Below are 16,186 nucleotides of genomic sequence, written 5' to 3' on the forward strand. Positions count from 1 at the left end.
AACCACTATCATAAGTGCTATCCAACAGAGTGGTGAGGCACTTTTATGTAGCCTCATCACTCTTTCTTGAAGGGACCACCTCTTGGTCACAGTCATCGACTCTATGTCTCCTTGGGTGTTTATGTGTTGATTATTTGCTTTATTTTCTTGGAGTATTTATGGATAAATTTCATTGGTGGATATAAAAGTACAAAAATCTCTCAACTTCCATTCTACAGAAGTCCACTGGGACTGAAATTTGCAAAGTTGTTTTACCATAGCAACTATATAATTAGAACCTTAAGGAAAGGAATCAAACAGGTTTATATACTCTTTTTCCTTTTAGTGTTGGTTACCCAGACACTGATACGCTTTGCACCATAGAAAAATTCAGAAATTTACTAAAATAAGAAACATTGTTTTAGACAACAGATTACAGATTACTATAGACTACAGATGCATAGTGGACACATGGGAAGACAGTCTTACGAGTAAATAATTATGAGTTTTTATTAGAGTACTGTGAAAACTTAATATACAAATACTAACTGTAGAGATCCTATATGAATTTTTCTGTTAATCTAGTTATTTATGAGGAAGGGGAGCAAATACATGAGACATATTTATGGAGTACTTTTTTATTACTTGCTGGGCACTAAACAAGGTATATAAATATTTTATGTATTACTCAAAGCAACATATTTTATAGATATTCTTATTCTCTTTTTACAGATAAAGAATATAGTATCAGAGAAAGTTTTAGTACTTGTCCCATTTACAAGGCCAGTAAGTACTGCAGGGCTGACTGGCTCCACAGTCTTGTATCCTGATATCAAAACTGAACTAGGTCACATAAAACACTTGCCATCCCTGTAAACAATTTGACAACATGGCTTTCTAATATTTTTTTAAACTTCTAGATTTTAAAAGAAATCACTTCTACTTACAACTTATGGTTATTCCAAGTTCCACATTGTGCTTCTTAGGGAGCTTTACATGAAATGTTCCACTACTTGGGATGACAGACTCTGTAATTTCAAAATGAAAGACAGTGCATTTAAAGATCACAAAGGAGACTGGTGCATCGATCAATGAAAATGCATCAGGAATACTTGCATCACGATCCCTGGTAGTTAAATCTGTAGGAACTGAAGTAAGGTGATTGCCTGTAAAATCTTGGTAAACTAATCTTCTGGTGATGAAGATATGTAAGTTTTACCCACAGGCAACTGTGCATAATTCATAGTCATAGTCAAGTTCTGTATTTCTCAAGTGTAATGCAGGGACAACCTGTAACAAATTTACCTAGTAGTCAAATTAAAAATATAGATTCCTAAATTACTCCAGATCTATGAAATCAGACTTCCTAAGGATGGAGTTTGGAAATCTGCATGTTAAACATGTTCTCCACGTGAAGCTTAGGCATGCTAAAGCTTAAGAACCCCAGCTGTAGTTACATTTCCGTAACCATATTTTCCCAGGCTTTACTATTTAGCCCCCCCCCCCAATGTTTGAAGATAGCTGGGGAAATAGATTTGAGGAGAGATATCAGCTTCCTGTGGTTGACTGAGGGTGGGGTTGAAAACTGCCTTAATTTGTAATGTTAACAATGAAAAATATAATTAAAGAGATAGAATCAGGGGTGATATTCCAAATATTTCACAACCAAAGCAAAATGGCACTGGGCACAACCAATTATACTGGATGCTGACCACAGAATTTTATCACAGGGACCTAAGAGGCCCCATAAGCAGCAAGGATGCTTTGACCTCTGGGAAAACCCAGAGAGGACCAGAGCACCTTGGAATGGACTGATAAGTGTGCTCAAATGCTGGCCAACTAGTACAGAAGTGAGTAAACTAGTATTGTACAGCACAGAGAGAACCAGTGTGCACTGGGTGGTTCTCAACCCTTAAAAGGACTAAGCTGATTTTACTGGGATGTGACTATCATCTGAGAAAGGAGGTAATTGCTATATATTCTTTGAAATTCCCTTAATAGTCTTGGAGACCTTTAATTAATGATAAATGGAAATATCCTCTAAAGACATAATATATACTCATACCAGGTTGCTGAGTACTACAATTCTTTCTTGAAGATTTTGGAAGAAAATGGGAAGAAGCATCAAGAGCAAAGGAAACATTTGCAGGAGACGATTGTAGGATGGCTAAAATAAACATTCTCAGTGCTTCATCAGCTTTACTAGAGGCTACAATCCCATCCAGCCTGCGGTGTGGATAGAACTGCTAAGCCCTCAGGCTCTTAGTCCAGTTTGGTAACCACAAGTTTAACTTACTTTGAGTCTAAGAACAGCAGAGGAATTAGACTCATGGAAATAAAGTATTCCCTTCCCTGATCTGCTTTAACTTGCTCTTCTTGGCCTTTTGTCCTTTCCTATGAGTCACTGAGGCAGTAAACTTTTTACAAGACCAGAACCTTATCTTCCAATTAGGAAAGTTCACTGTTGAGTGTTAAATGAGAAAACACAATAAAATTTTGATTTTTCTTAGACCTCCAAGCTTCTAGAAAGCCACTTGTAAAACTAGATCCTGAAACTGCTTCTCTGGTTTTCCATTTTCTGTAGTATTGCTTCTAAGTCTTCTCTGGCCTCTTCCTTTCTCTCTATTCATTTATCCATATCAGAGGGGTGTGAAGGAATCTGCTGCCTTTCTCACTTTCTGACAATTTTCTAAGCTTTCGCTGTAAGCAGGTCAGTGTCACAGACTGAATTAGTGCCTTTGATTTCTTTGTTGTCCTCAAATAACACTCTGATGTGTCAGGAAGCAAATCCACATATATTTATTTGTTTATTGACTCATTAAGAATCTACATTTTCCATTTCTCAGCAGGACTTGAGATAGATGAAATTGTTTATTTCCTCCAATAGATTTCAAAAGACTGACCACTTTTGATATAGTTGGGCAGAAAAAGAGAAGTGAAGTAGATTAAAAAAACATGTAAATGTGTTTTACTTCCTGATTTCAAGTGCTGCAAGTGTTGTGAATATTTACTTCCCAAATATTTCTCCAATTCCTGCCTTCTCTCCATCTCTTTCCTGAATCCTGCTCATTCCTCACTACAACACAATGCTAATGGGCACCTTCTTTCCAACTCCAAAGAGAGCATTTCAAAAAGAGCATGCACACTGGTGACAGAAAGGGCCTTTGGAAATGACCACTTTTTGCCCATAAGCTGAAGTGTATTTCTATTGTTGCAACTCAAAGTTCCTTAAAGAACAATTTGATTCAGAGTAAAGGAAATGGGATGGGATCAAGCAGAAATGTGCCACAAAAGTGCTTATGGGCATAATGGGAATGAATGATTGGATTCCTTGGATAAACACACAAGCAGTCCATAAGTAAGTGCACATGAAGCTTCACCATATGTGGAACCCATGTCACAAATGTGTGACTCTTAGTTTCACGGTTTTAAGACAGAGGTCTCTGTGAAAGGGGAGGGGAGTATATTGTATATTTGTATTAATGTATGTATATAACATCTTGCCCGTGATGCTATCCTTACTTGTGAAGTCTTAGAATCACAGGGCCAGAAAACACTGATCTATCATAGTTACTATACCAATATTTTGCTTTTATAAATTTTGAATGCAGGGAACCTTGATCAAGATTTATAAGAGGAGATATTATTACTTCCTGGAAAACAGTAATGGATCACTTTTGACTACAGAAGATTTGAAATATTCATAATGATGAACAAATATCAACTAATAAATCTCTTTGATCAAGATGTGGCTTCATTTTAATCCTTAAATGGCAAAATGATTTATTTTGTATTTAGTATTTTCACTATATAATTATTTGGCTGTTGGTGGAAAGGTTCTACTATTTGGGAAAACAGCAGGTTTAGAGTAAATAAATATAATTCTGAGAACAATGTTTATTTTGTTAGATTTCCATGTGATTATTTTGCACTTCCCTGGTTTTGCTTTATCTTTGTTAATACTATAATTAAAAACGCATTTGGGTAAAAAGTTTTTCTTCTTTCCAATTGATCAGCTTTCTTGCCTGAAGCATTTATTGTGGCACAGTAAGATAACCACCATTCATCATCCTGGACATCGTGTGAGGGGTGTAAATGTTTAACTGCCCCTAACTTAGAGGAAAGCACTAGGGGCTCCAGTGCTAATGGCAAACATCATCTGATAGAGTTTTCAGTGAGGCTTCTTTCCTGAACGAAGTAACTTCAGAGTTAAAGAAGAAGCTTCAGATAATCATGTTATTTGTGGTAGACCGTTATTTTTTAAAATTAATTTTATTGGTACATTTTAGGTATACAATTCGTTTACATTTATCTTTGGGTGTTTGTACCTGTACATGATGTATCTTGGTTCTTATTTTTTTCCCTGTTACCTGTGCGCCCTTCACCCCCTTCACCCTTCCCTATTTATATAGATTTCATTTCCATTTTTTTTCTTTTCTCATAGTTTTTCCTTCCCCTCTTTTCCTTTCCCCTTCCCCTCCCTTCACTCCTTTGTCTTTGGGCCTTTTTTCCTATTTCAAATTATCAATTATTCATTTTAATCATTTTAACTCTTGTTTACACTATCAGTTTCTCACACTAGAGAAACTATTCGGTATTTACACTGAAAACTACAGTACTCTGAAAAAAGAGATTGAAGAGGATACAAGAAAATGGAAAGACATCCCTTGCTCCTGGGTAGGAAGAACCAATATAGTGAAAATGGCCATACTTCCAAAACTGCTATATAGATTCAATGCAATGCCAATTGAAATTCCAACAATATACTTCACAGAACTAGAGAAAACAATCCAAAAATTCATTTGGAACCATAAGAGACCTAGAATAGCTAAAGCAATTCTAAGCAACAGAGACATGGCTGGGGGTATCACAATCTCCAACTGGAAACTATGCTACAAAGCTACTGTGATAAAATCAGCATGGTGCTGGCAAAGGAACAGACCTGAAGATCAGTGGAATAGATTAGAAGATGCAGAAACAACTCCAGACATGGTCAGCTACCTCGTCTTTGACAAAGGAGCCAACCACCACCATTGGAGGAAAGATAGCCTATTCAATAAATGGTGTTGGAAAAACTGGATTTCAACCTGGCAAAGATTGAAACTAGACCCATACCTATCACCATGCACTAAACTAAGATCGAAGTGGATTAAAGATATAAATATTAAGACAGAAACACTAAACTTGCTGGAAGATAAGTTAGGTAGAACTCTTGAAGACATTGGTATAGGAAAAGACTTCATGAACAAAACCTCAGCAGCACAAGAACTAGCAGAAAGAATCAACAACTGGGATCTCATTTTATTAAAAAGCTTTTGCACTGCAAAAGAAACCACCAACAGAGCTAACAGACAACCTACAATCTGGGAAAAATTTTTTAGCAGCTGTGCCTCAGACAAAGGACTACTATCTAGAATATATAAAGAATTGAAAAAAATCAGACCCCCCAAATTCAAAGACCCAATTCAAAAATGGGCATCTGAAATGAACAGACATTTCTCAGACAAGGAAGTAAAAGCAGCAAACAAATATATGAAAAAATGTTCAACATCACTAGTCATTCGAGAGATGCAGATGAAAACAACCCTGAGATTCCACCTCACCCCAGAAAGAATGGCTGCTATCAAGAAATCAACAAATAACAAATGCTGGTGGGGTTGTGGGGAGAAAGGAACCCTTCTCCATTGTTGGTGGGAGTGCAGACTGGTGCAACCAGTGTGGAAGTCAGTATGGAGATACCTCAAAGAACTAGGACTACAGGTCCCATTTGACCCAGCTATTCCCCTGCTGGGTATCTTCCCAAAAGAATTAAAAGAATCATACCACGGTGATATATGTGCACCCATGTTCATAGTGGCACAGTTTGTAATAGCTAAAGCCTGGAAACAGCCCAAGTGCCCATCAACTGGATACTGGATAAAGAAAATGCGTTTTTTTTTTTTTATAAAATAGAGTACTACTCAGTCATAAAGAATGAAAAACTAGAGTCACTTATAGCTAAATGGGTGCATATCAAGGCCATACTCTTAAGTGAAATAAATAGGACACACATGGGTAGACTGTTATTTTAAAGACAGAATTGATCAAAGCATAATATAAATTGTATATATCTTATGATAATAACTTTATAGATGTTATGGTAAAGGATATTTGTAGAGGAATGTAAACCATTTAAATGTATTTATTGGAGTGAGTGTTATGAGCACCTTCAATTTAAAATTCTTTTCTATTAATGTTGCTGTGAAGTTGTTTGTACAGTCCTATTTAAAAAAATCAAGCTCAGGCAAAAAGTGTATTCACAATCCTGCTTTGAAATCACCTCTATGCCACTTAAAAACTTTATATAAAACAGAGATAATTTTTCTTTGAGATCCAAGGGCTGAAGAATTATTTTCTGGGTATAAAATATTTCCAAGGAAGAATTTTGGAGGTGGCTCACATAAAATTATAGTAGATCCAGGACAGAGAAGTCATAATGGGTCACGTCCAGAGACTCCCTATTAGTGTCCCAAGTTCTTGGCTAGCTACAAATGATTGTTCTAACAGTTTCCAATACATTCCAGTAGGTCAGTGATGACTAACTAAATGCTTTTTTGAGGATCTGATGTTGTGTCTGTATTCAGCAGAATAGTCATATGAATTAGTGATGTCTGCCATGAGAAAGTAAGGATGGAATAACAGATGGGAACATTTTTTCTTGTTCTATCATCAGTCATTTCTGTCCATCTATAATGGTTGCTTTGTGCAACAAACAAGGGCAGGCAAGTTAACTTTAAGTTCTCTTTTCTTGTCCCTTATCAAATAAGCACGGTATTGAATAAAGTTGGTTTAGTATAGTTCCTACTTTTTAGGTGCTTAAGTCCAAGATATTAAAGTATTAAATCAACAACAACAAAAAATATATATATAAAATGCATTAAACAGTGAAGAAATTTCAAGGATACATAAAATGGAAATACATTTGTACACAAACAAATACTTAATCTGTTTGTGAGGAGGGTCAAATTGTGGTGGTCTTTCAACTACTGAAATGTGGTGATTAAGTGCTGCAGAATGTGGTACTGTTCACAGGCTAGGCCCCTCCCTGAGACAAGGAATGTCAGTAGGGCAGAGCTTCAGGATCCTGCTCTAATTGTTTCATGGTGGCAGCTCTAATATCCTTTTTTTTCAAACATTATTTTTAGTTTTAGTTTTTTTCATCAATTAGCATAATATGATATGCAGAAAATGGGCTGCAAATCAACTAGGATCTACTATTCACTTTGGAGTATGACCCTGAGTTTCCCCATCTGAGCCTCAGTTTCCTCATTTATGAATAAATGAAGGTATGGGATTATAAGAGTCCTTTTACTACTATGCTTCTGTCTTTGGAGTAAGTACACTTTGAGGTTGCTCGACACCCTTCTTGTTTAAATACCATACCTTCATGGTCCCTGACCGATTCTTACAGTGTTCTTCCACCTGACTTGTGCTTGGTCACAGCTGACTAGAAGGGACTGATATCAAACCTAAGCTGGCTCATTAGACTTTTTTCTCCCGGGAAACAGAAACTAGATTTACTGGACACTTTAGCAAAGATGAGACCACCAGGTACCATAAACAAATAGGGAAAAATTGACTACAGAGATAAATGGAACAGATTGCAGAAAGAAAACAGCCACGACAGACCAGGAACTCTAGAGAAAATTGAGTTTGATCTCAGTCCTTGATGCAAACTGAAATTCCTGATACAGTCCCTCAGGAAAGCCAACTGTACTTCATTCATTCATTCTTTCATTCATTCACCATGTTTTGACTGAGAAGCTGTTTGATTGCAAGCACTATTTCGGGAATGTGAGGGACATCGGTGAAAAAAAGGCACAGTTCCTGACATCACAGATTTTTTCTTTATTAGAAAAGAGAAACAATAAATAAATATACAACATAGCATCAGAGTATAAAGATTAAGAACCACAAACTTGGCAGGAGGAGAGGGAGAGGATCAAGGAGAATTTATCTGAGCAAGTAACATTTGAACAAGAACTTGAATAAAATGAATAGACCACTCAGACATGTCAGAGAAGAGCTGTCGAGGCAGAGGTAGCAGCTTCTGCAAAAGTCCTACACTGGGACTGTGCTTGCCATGTCAAGGGCAGATGGTTCAAATCTGCTCATCTCATTACCATCATCTTTATGAGAGTGAAATGGGTTGATAGTCCTTCTTTCACACTGGTTGAATGACCTTCACCTTTAATTCATTTTAGCAACTTCTCTGCCTTCAGCCTTGGTTCACATTCTCTGAAATTCTAAATTCTAATCTGTCACTGTCACATTGACTTCAGTGTCCTATGCATTACCTCCCTCATCTGCTTTTTCTCACTCTCTGCAGTTTTCTTCCTGAAGATCTATAGTTCCTTTAAGTCCTCCCTTTCGTCTGTCTGTTGGGCTGATCCTTTATTGATTCTCATCTTTCTCCAACTTAGATTCTTTCAAAGACTGGTGGTATAGTGTAGTGGTTGGAGCATGCCCTTTGGAGTCAGCTGGCCTGGGTTAAAATACCAGCTCCACCATTAACTCTGTGCTTCAATTTTCTGAGGACATAATAATATAACCTCTGCCATTGCTGTCATATGGATTAAATGATCCAATGTACACACACTGTTTAGGAACTCGACAGGCCACAGAGTAAGCACTTGGTAAAAATTATCATGATAATGATTATGCAATTACCATAACTATTCATCTGCTCTCCCAGCAACAATTTGAATCTTCTTGACTCACAATCTTATTCTGTTTAACCTTCCCTAGAAGTCTTAACCTAATCTTATTTCTCTGTTCCTATAACTTGGCAGCTAAGATTTATTTTAAAAACAACAACAGATACCAAACCAAAACAAATAAAAAACCAAACAATAACAGCACCCCCCCCCAAAAAAAACCCAAAGGAATCCTACTTTATCATGCAGGTGGACACTGCTGTAAACTAAGAACTTCCAGACTCAGCTTGGTCCCCCACCTACTTTGAAGATTGCTTTACAGTGCTTTTGGTTAGCTTTCTTACCCATTCCCTTCACTTGAGATTCCAAACCATCATCGTTCTTTTCCCTAAGCTATTGACTTTTCACCTTTGCTTGACAGGAACTACTTAAACACAGCTAAAATGTATTCATATTCTCACACCTTCCTCTTCATAGGTAGGGTTCTTTTACCCTCTGCTTTAGACTAGTTATCTATTTATGTTCTCTATAACTTCCCCTTCTCATTCCTTTGGGGACCTGAGCCCATTGTTTATGTCTTCTCTGTTTCATTAGTTTCAGGCCCGAAATGCGCTCAAATCTCTCCCATCTTAACAAAACAACATCCCTCTGAGCTACAAATTCCCTTCTATCTGCTGTTCCATCTCCTTTCTCTACAGCTCAGTTTCTTCACCTTGCCAAATGACCCCTGGGACAAAACTGACTGTGTTTGAGAACTACTGAATAAAGGATAAGGCAATATAAAACAGAAAAACTAGTACATAACTAAATACAGCAGAAACTCTACAAGGAGGAACCCACAGTAGTCTCTGGTCTCTGTATTTAGAGTTGAATTCAATCTATCTCCTTTACTGCAAAAATCTTGACTGTATTAAAATAGTCTTGAATAAAGTTTTCCTTGTCATTTTAAAATGAATGCCTAATGCAATTTCTTCCTAACACTAAAGACAAAATATTTACCTAGTGGGCTTGTATCAATTCACATCATGAATCTTCATTGCTCTTTACATAACTTTCAGGTGTTCTGTGGAGTGGGAAGGGTCAAACAGGCTTTTCTTGTTTTTGAGACTAAAAAGTCTGATTTCTCTAGCTTAGGGGGGAAATTTAGAAACAATAAAGGCTATGTGACTTTGTAAATCACCTCCATAGTGGCTATTACTTAATCAATTTGTCACATTTATTTTCATTTGCTCTTGTGGTGACATTTTAATGAATAATACAAAACCAATGCTCAATTCAAAATGACATCTCAAGGCTCTTAAACAAAAACATGCTTGGTATCTAAAAAAATAGTTTCCTCTCTGTAATCTAACTCATACAATTCACATGCAGCCTACTTCTGGTTCTACCACTGGCTTGGGGCTCACACTGTACCTGCAACATCAAACTCGATTTCCAGTGTGACCTTGCTCGTGATGGAAGAGTCTCGGAGGAGCTGATTGGCCTCCTCGAAGGTGCTGTCTTCTGTTGGAATTCCATTGATGGCCATCACTCTGTCTCCAATCTGTAGCACTCCACATCTAATTTAGAACCACGTTATAGGTTGTAGACAGAGTAAACAATCATTAAGTTGAATTTGTCAAATCTACCTTGTTTCATCCTTGCAAAATAGTACAACCATTTGGTCTTATTTACTTAATCCTGTGGGCATCACATTAGGTAAACTGCAGTGTCTTGCTCTCTTGTATTTCATGGCTACAACATGAAATGGCAATGAAATCCTATAGTATCTCAGAGAAGTAATTAATAATTCATAACCATAGTACTGTTATAATCTGATCTGAACCAATATACAGTAATGACGAATGGACATCCCTATATGGGAGAGAAATTACTAAAGTTTGCATTTCAGATTTTTTTGGTATGGAATTTTTCCTTTTTAATTATTATAGCCGCTAGACTCCTGATGGACAAAATCTGTGAGATAAATGCACCCATGCTCATAATTCTTCTCAAATCTGATCAAGAACATACAATTTTATTGTCAGAACAGAGAGTTGATTACATCTTGCATTTCCTGCACTGAATACCATTCCATAATTTATTAGCCATTCAGAGAGACAGCACCAGAAATGCAGAGCAGATAAAAAAAGTGCTGTAAAACAAAACCTCTCACCTCTCTGCTGGGCTGTCAGCTTCAATATAGGAAATCAAGGGTGGAGAAGAGAGAGTCTCTGTGGCAAACACACTGCCCTGCAGTTGGATCCCAAATCCTGTCACAGGATCTGCTGTCAGCACAACCTCCGTGGTTTCTGTGTGAACAACCTGTCCAGCCAATCCCACTGTGCTAGAGGCTAAAGACACTAGAAAGGCAAATGTATAAAAGAATCACTTTAGGTTCAAGCAGGTATCAGGAACACCAGTATTTCCAAAATAAATCATGCCCCAGAATAAAAGCACATTGGCTTTGTGGGAGTTTGAATTCTGGCCTTCCAGCAAAAACTTTGGCCAGAATTGAATGGGATAAATGAATCTTTCAGTATTTTCATGTTTTAGTGATAAAACCAGGGAAACTTCTTCTATACCCCTACCCCTCAAACTAAGAACTATTGTAGGAGCTGCAAGAATAGGACATCCTCAGGATCAGGGCTGGTGAATTGTATTCCTGGCTGTGTAACGGAACACCAGCTGCAGGGACATCTCTGTGTGTGTGTTTGTACTATCTAGGGAAAGGGGAGCTGAAGTAGCTGGTCTAACCGTTTTTCAACTTTAGCCATCTGTGCTTGCACTTTATTGACTTTTTACAAACCACCCAACCTTGAGCTCTGAGAAATAATTAACCTAACTCTGGCCCCAGAAGTGTTGTAGCTGGCACAGGGATTTAGCTCAGTGGAGCCATGCCTGCCTCATAAGCGCAAGGTCCTGAGTTCGAACGCCAGTACTGGAAAAAAATTATAAGTGTTGTAGCTATACTGGTCTTCAACCCTCCTTCAGCACTGAGTTGGTATAATAGAATCATTTTAACCATACATTCTTCCTATCCTCAAATACAGTCTGTTCAGTCTTTGTTCTTTCCTACTAGGCCTACAGCCTTTCTGTTCTCTCCTGTTTCATTCAGTTCTCTAATATTTCTTTGAGCCCCTGGCCAGATCTCTGTCTCTGGTCCTCTTCTCTTCTCTTCTCTTCTCACTTCCCTTCTCTTCTTTTTTCTCTTCTCTTCTTCCTGCTCCTCCTCCTCCTTCCTTCCTCTCCCTCCTCTCTGTTCCTTTCCTCCCCTCCCTCTCCTCCCTCTTTATCCCCAACTTTGCTCATGAAAGGACCACTCCATTCCTGGATGCATGGATGCACACAACTCTTAGCCCTGCCCACTGGACCCGACCACCTGTGCTCTCAGAGCAAGCTCTCTGCTTGCAAGGTCTCATGCTGAAATATCACTTTCTCCAAAAATTTGTCTTCTGGCATCATCACTTTAATTGAAACCTAATGACATCAGAACCCTTTCCAAGGAAAGGACATTTCTTTCACTCCCTCTATGTGGGACAAAGAGAAAGTTTCATAATTCACCTTGCCCCTGCATGCAGTGCTTTTCCCCTCAAATGGCTTGTATTTAAAATCCCACATTCTGTACTTATTTCTGCTTTGTCTCATCTTCAAACCTACAATTTTCTTATTTTCAAAATTCTCTCCTATTTCCTCTCTGAATTCAGGTCTTCAGTCTTAGTGTACTTCTTCTAACCTGTGGCCTTTCCTCATCCTCATCACAATGATATCTTTAGCATGCTGGCTTTGTGGTTCTTCAGCTGACTCAGTTCCAGTCATTACCAACTCCACCCTACTTTGCCTGTCTGTCAGCACAAGCCATCTTCCTTCAACATGCATAGATCTCTAAGTTCTCAGTATCTGAATCCCCCTCATAGATCACACACCCTTTATTAGCCATCTTTCCCAGTCCCTACAATCAAACATTCTCCTCTTTATGACTTCTAGTCCCTTTCTCTTTGTTTCCTGGCCTACTCATTTTCAAACAACATTTCTAGCCACAGATTTTCCCTCTTCAAATGAAAGCATCCTAAGAGGTGCTGAAGTTGGATAAAGCTTAGCTAAGGGTGAAACCATTATCTTTACCAACTGCCAGCTACTGGTACTCTTTCTCCTCACACTCCACCTGGACCTCTGGGGATCATTTCAATGATGCATTCGCCACTGTCAGAGATCCTTAACCATCATATTATCTGCTATACTCCTACACTCTATACTCATTGGTAATGCCCAGTCAACTACATGGCTGTTACTAAGTTGCTGAAGGATGTTAGAGAAAGTCACTATAAATTCACATCATTCTCTTTTGCACCCTAGAATCCTTCATAGGGTAATATTCTGGCAACTTCTTTGACTCCTTACAAATCAGGTGTGGTGGCATACGCCTGTAATCCCAGTACTTGGGAGGCTGAGGCAGAAGGATTGCTGTGTGTTCAAGGCCAGCTTGGGCTACATAGTGAGTTCCAAGGTGGACTGAACTACATGGCAAGACTCTGTCTCAAAGAAAAGAAAAGACAAGAAAAGAATAAGATTCATTCCTTACAGTATTGATTTCAAACATTTCTTTTCTTATGAGTCAAACTTTATTCTTTATTTTATTTCCGACAATAATGAAAAGATTCAACCATTTGACAAGTGCTCCTTAAATAACATTCATTTCAACATCAGTTTCTCTGAACCATCAACTGTTCTCCTTCTCTGTCTACTTCTTTTTTTAAAAAAAATAATTTCATTGGTACATTTTAGGTATACAATATAATGACATTCATCACTGGAAATTTGCACCTTTACATAATCTCTCTTGGTACTTATTTTTTCCCCATTCCCCTGCCCTCCCTTTTACCCCTCCATCGCTCCCTATTTACAAAACTTTGTTTCCATTTTTTCATTTTCTCATATTAATTCCATTCCCTTCTTTCCTTTCCCCTACCCCTCCTACTTCCCTTTCCCTTTTGCCCCTTTTCTTCCTATTTCACATTTTCTATTATACCTTTTAGACCTTATTTACTCTTTCAGTTTCTCACACTAGAGAAACTATTCGGTATTTACACATGTGTGTCCTATTTATTTTACTTAGGAGTATTGCCTCAATGTGCATCCATGCTTGTTTCTCACTTTTTATGGATGAATAATACTCCATTTTATGAAAAAACCCCACATTTTCTTTATCCAGTCTCCAGTTGATGGGCATTTGGGCTATTTCCAAGTTTTAGCTATTACAAATTGTGCTGCTATGAACATGGGTGCACATATATCACTGTGATGTGATTCTTTTGATTCTTTGGGGAAGATACCCAGCAGGGGAATAGCTAGGTCAAATGGGACTTCCAGTCCTAATTCTTTGAGGTATCTCCATAGTGATTTCCACAGTGCTTGCACCAGTCTACACTCCCACCAGCAGTGGAGTAGGGTTCCTCTTTCCCCACAGTCCCACCAGCATTTATTATTGGTTGATTTCATGAGAACAGCCATTCTTTCTGGGGTGAGGTGGAATCTCAGCCTTGTTTTCATTTGCATCTCTCAAATGACCAGTGATGTTGAACATTTTTTCATGTATTTATTTGCCATTTCTACTTCTTTGTGTGAGAAATGTCTGTTCATTTCAGATGCCCATTTTTGGATTGGGTCTTTAAATTTTGAAGGTCTGTTTTTTTAAAGTTTTTTATAGATTCTAGGTAGCAGACTTTTGTCTGAGGAACAGCAGGTGAAAATTTTTTCCCACATTGTGTGTTGTCTCTTCACACTGTTGGTGGTTTCTCTTGCTGTGCAGAAGCTTTTTAATAAGAAGAGATCTCACTTGTTGATTGTTTGTGGTAGTTCACAGGCAACTGAGGTTTTGTTCATAAAATCTTTTCCTACACTAATGTCTTCAAGAGTTCTACCTAACCTCTGTTCCAGCCAGTTCAGCATTTCTGTTTTAATATTTAGATCTTTAATCCATTTTGATTTTAGTTTAGTGCATGGTGAGAGATATAGGTCTAGTTTTAATCTTTGGCAAGTTGAAACTCAATTTTTCCAGCACCATTTATTAAAGAGGCTATCTTTCCTCCAGTGAGGGTGTTTGGCTCCTTTTTTGAAGATGAAGTGGCCAAGTGTGTCTGGAGTTGTTTCTGTATCTTCTAATCTGTTCCACTGTCCTCATGTCTGTTTCTTTGCCAGTACCATGCTGTTTTTTTCACAGTAGCTTTGTAGTATAGTTTCAAGTTGGGGATTGTGATACCCCCTGCCATGTCTCTGTTGCTTAGAATTGCTTTTGCTATTGTATATCTCTTCTTGTTCCAAATGAATTTTCAGATTGTTTTCTCAAGGTCCACGAAGTATGCTTCTGGGATCTCAACTGGGATTGCATTGAATCTATATAGCAGTTTTGGAAGTATGGCCATTTTCACTATGTTGATTCTTTCTACCCAGGAGCAAGGGATGTCTTTCCATTTTCTGATATTGTCTTCAATCTGTCTTTTCTGAGTGCTATAGTTTTCAGAGAAGAGGTCTTTGATTTCTTTGTCCACTTCTGATGTATATCCTTCCTTTCATTTTAAGACTAACTCCTCTTTTTAGTGTTTTGTAAAATATTATTCCCTTTCCATCCCTTCTGTGATTTTTTGTGTCATAAAGAACCTTTCTCTTGCTCTTCTAAACTTTCTCATTCACTTCTCTACCTTTCTGACATCTGTCTTTCAATTTGTGCTGATTCTGAAAGGGCTTAAAATTTGGCTTCTTCCTTCACCCTTTCCTGAACCATTCTCACTGATGACTTCATAGTTGTCAAAAATCTATGGCCTCATTCATTCTAATTGTTTTGCAGTGACTGGCTTTAAGACCATCCTCTCCTTTCTGGAACTGCTCTCTAGTTTCCATGAAATTTATTTCTTAGTTTCTTACATTTTCATTCCCTGCCAATCCTTTTGTTTCCTTCTGTGTAGGAATCAGAGACTTCCCAGGCATTTATGCCTTCATTTTTCTCATTTGTTCTCTCATTCACCTTCCATGTGCCTACAACACAACCTCTCTATGCTTCTTTTCAATTCAATCTAATGTCTTTCAAATTTCAGTGATGAACTTCTTCACTTTATAGATATCCATTGTAAACATGTTCCATCAGCTTCTCAAAATTAGTGTTTTCAAAATTAAGTAACTCATCTTCCCTGTTTTAATGTCTCTCCTATTTCTGTGAGACTTAGATGTGTACAGCCATCCAGCATCTCAAAGTATCCTTTGACTCCCAACTGCTCATTGTCTAAATTCCACCAGCTGCTAAGTTCTTACAGGATAACACAGAAGATATCTTTCATGAGTCCTCCTTTACCTTTTTACTTTCAAAATTGTAAGATTTCACTACTTTTTATATCAACTATTCTAATACACACTTTTCAGGGTCTTCCAATGCTTGGTGCTTTGTAGATATTATTACCAGATGAACTCTTCCTTCATGATGAGACCCCAACTTATCTGTTCCCCTAGAACAGAGCTTCATCATCACTAGTACAGGTTAT

The 16,186-nt window shown here is 37.8% G+C and overlaps 1 protein-coding gene across 17 annotated transcripts in view; it reads right to left on the bottom strand.

Moving 5' to 3' along the window:
- Nucleotides 1-16,186, bottom strand: part of Grip1 (glutamate receptor interacting protein 1) — a 661,025-nt gene that overhangs the window by 66,783 nt on the left and 578,056 nt on the right. For all 17 annotated transcript variants that reach the window (XR_015443415.1, XM_087192377.1, XM_087192373.1 and 14 more), the window contains 3 exons: nucleotides 10,831-11,017; nucleotides 10,089-10,234; nucleotides 927-1,007 (listed from right to left, as the gene is read on the bottom strand). Coding sequence is in view for 16 of the 17 variants with exons in the window: in XM_087192377.1 (XP_087048503.1) it covers nucleotides 927-1,007; nucleotides 10,089-10,234; nucleotides 10,831-11,017 (414 nt within the window). In the remaining variant the exon portion in view is untranslated. The remainder of the gene's footprint in view (nucleotides 1-926; nucleotides 1,008-10,088; nucleotides 10,235-10,830; nucleotides 11,018-16,186) is intronic.

Source organism: Heterocephalus glaber, unplaced genomic scaffold (genome assembly GCF_053883595.1).
Source record: "Heterocephalus glaber isolate CG9 unplaced genomic scaffold, H.glaber_assembly_v1.0 deba00001569, whole genome shotgun sequence".
Taxonomy (NCBI): Eukaryota; Metazoa; Chordata; class Mammalia; order Rodentia; family Bathyergidae; genus Heterocephalus; species Heterocephalus glaber.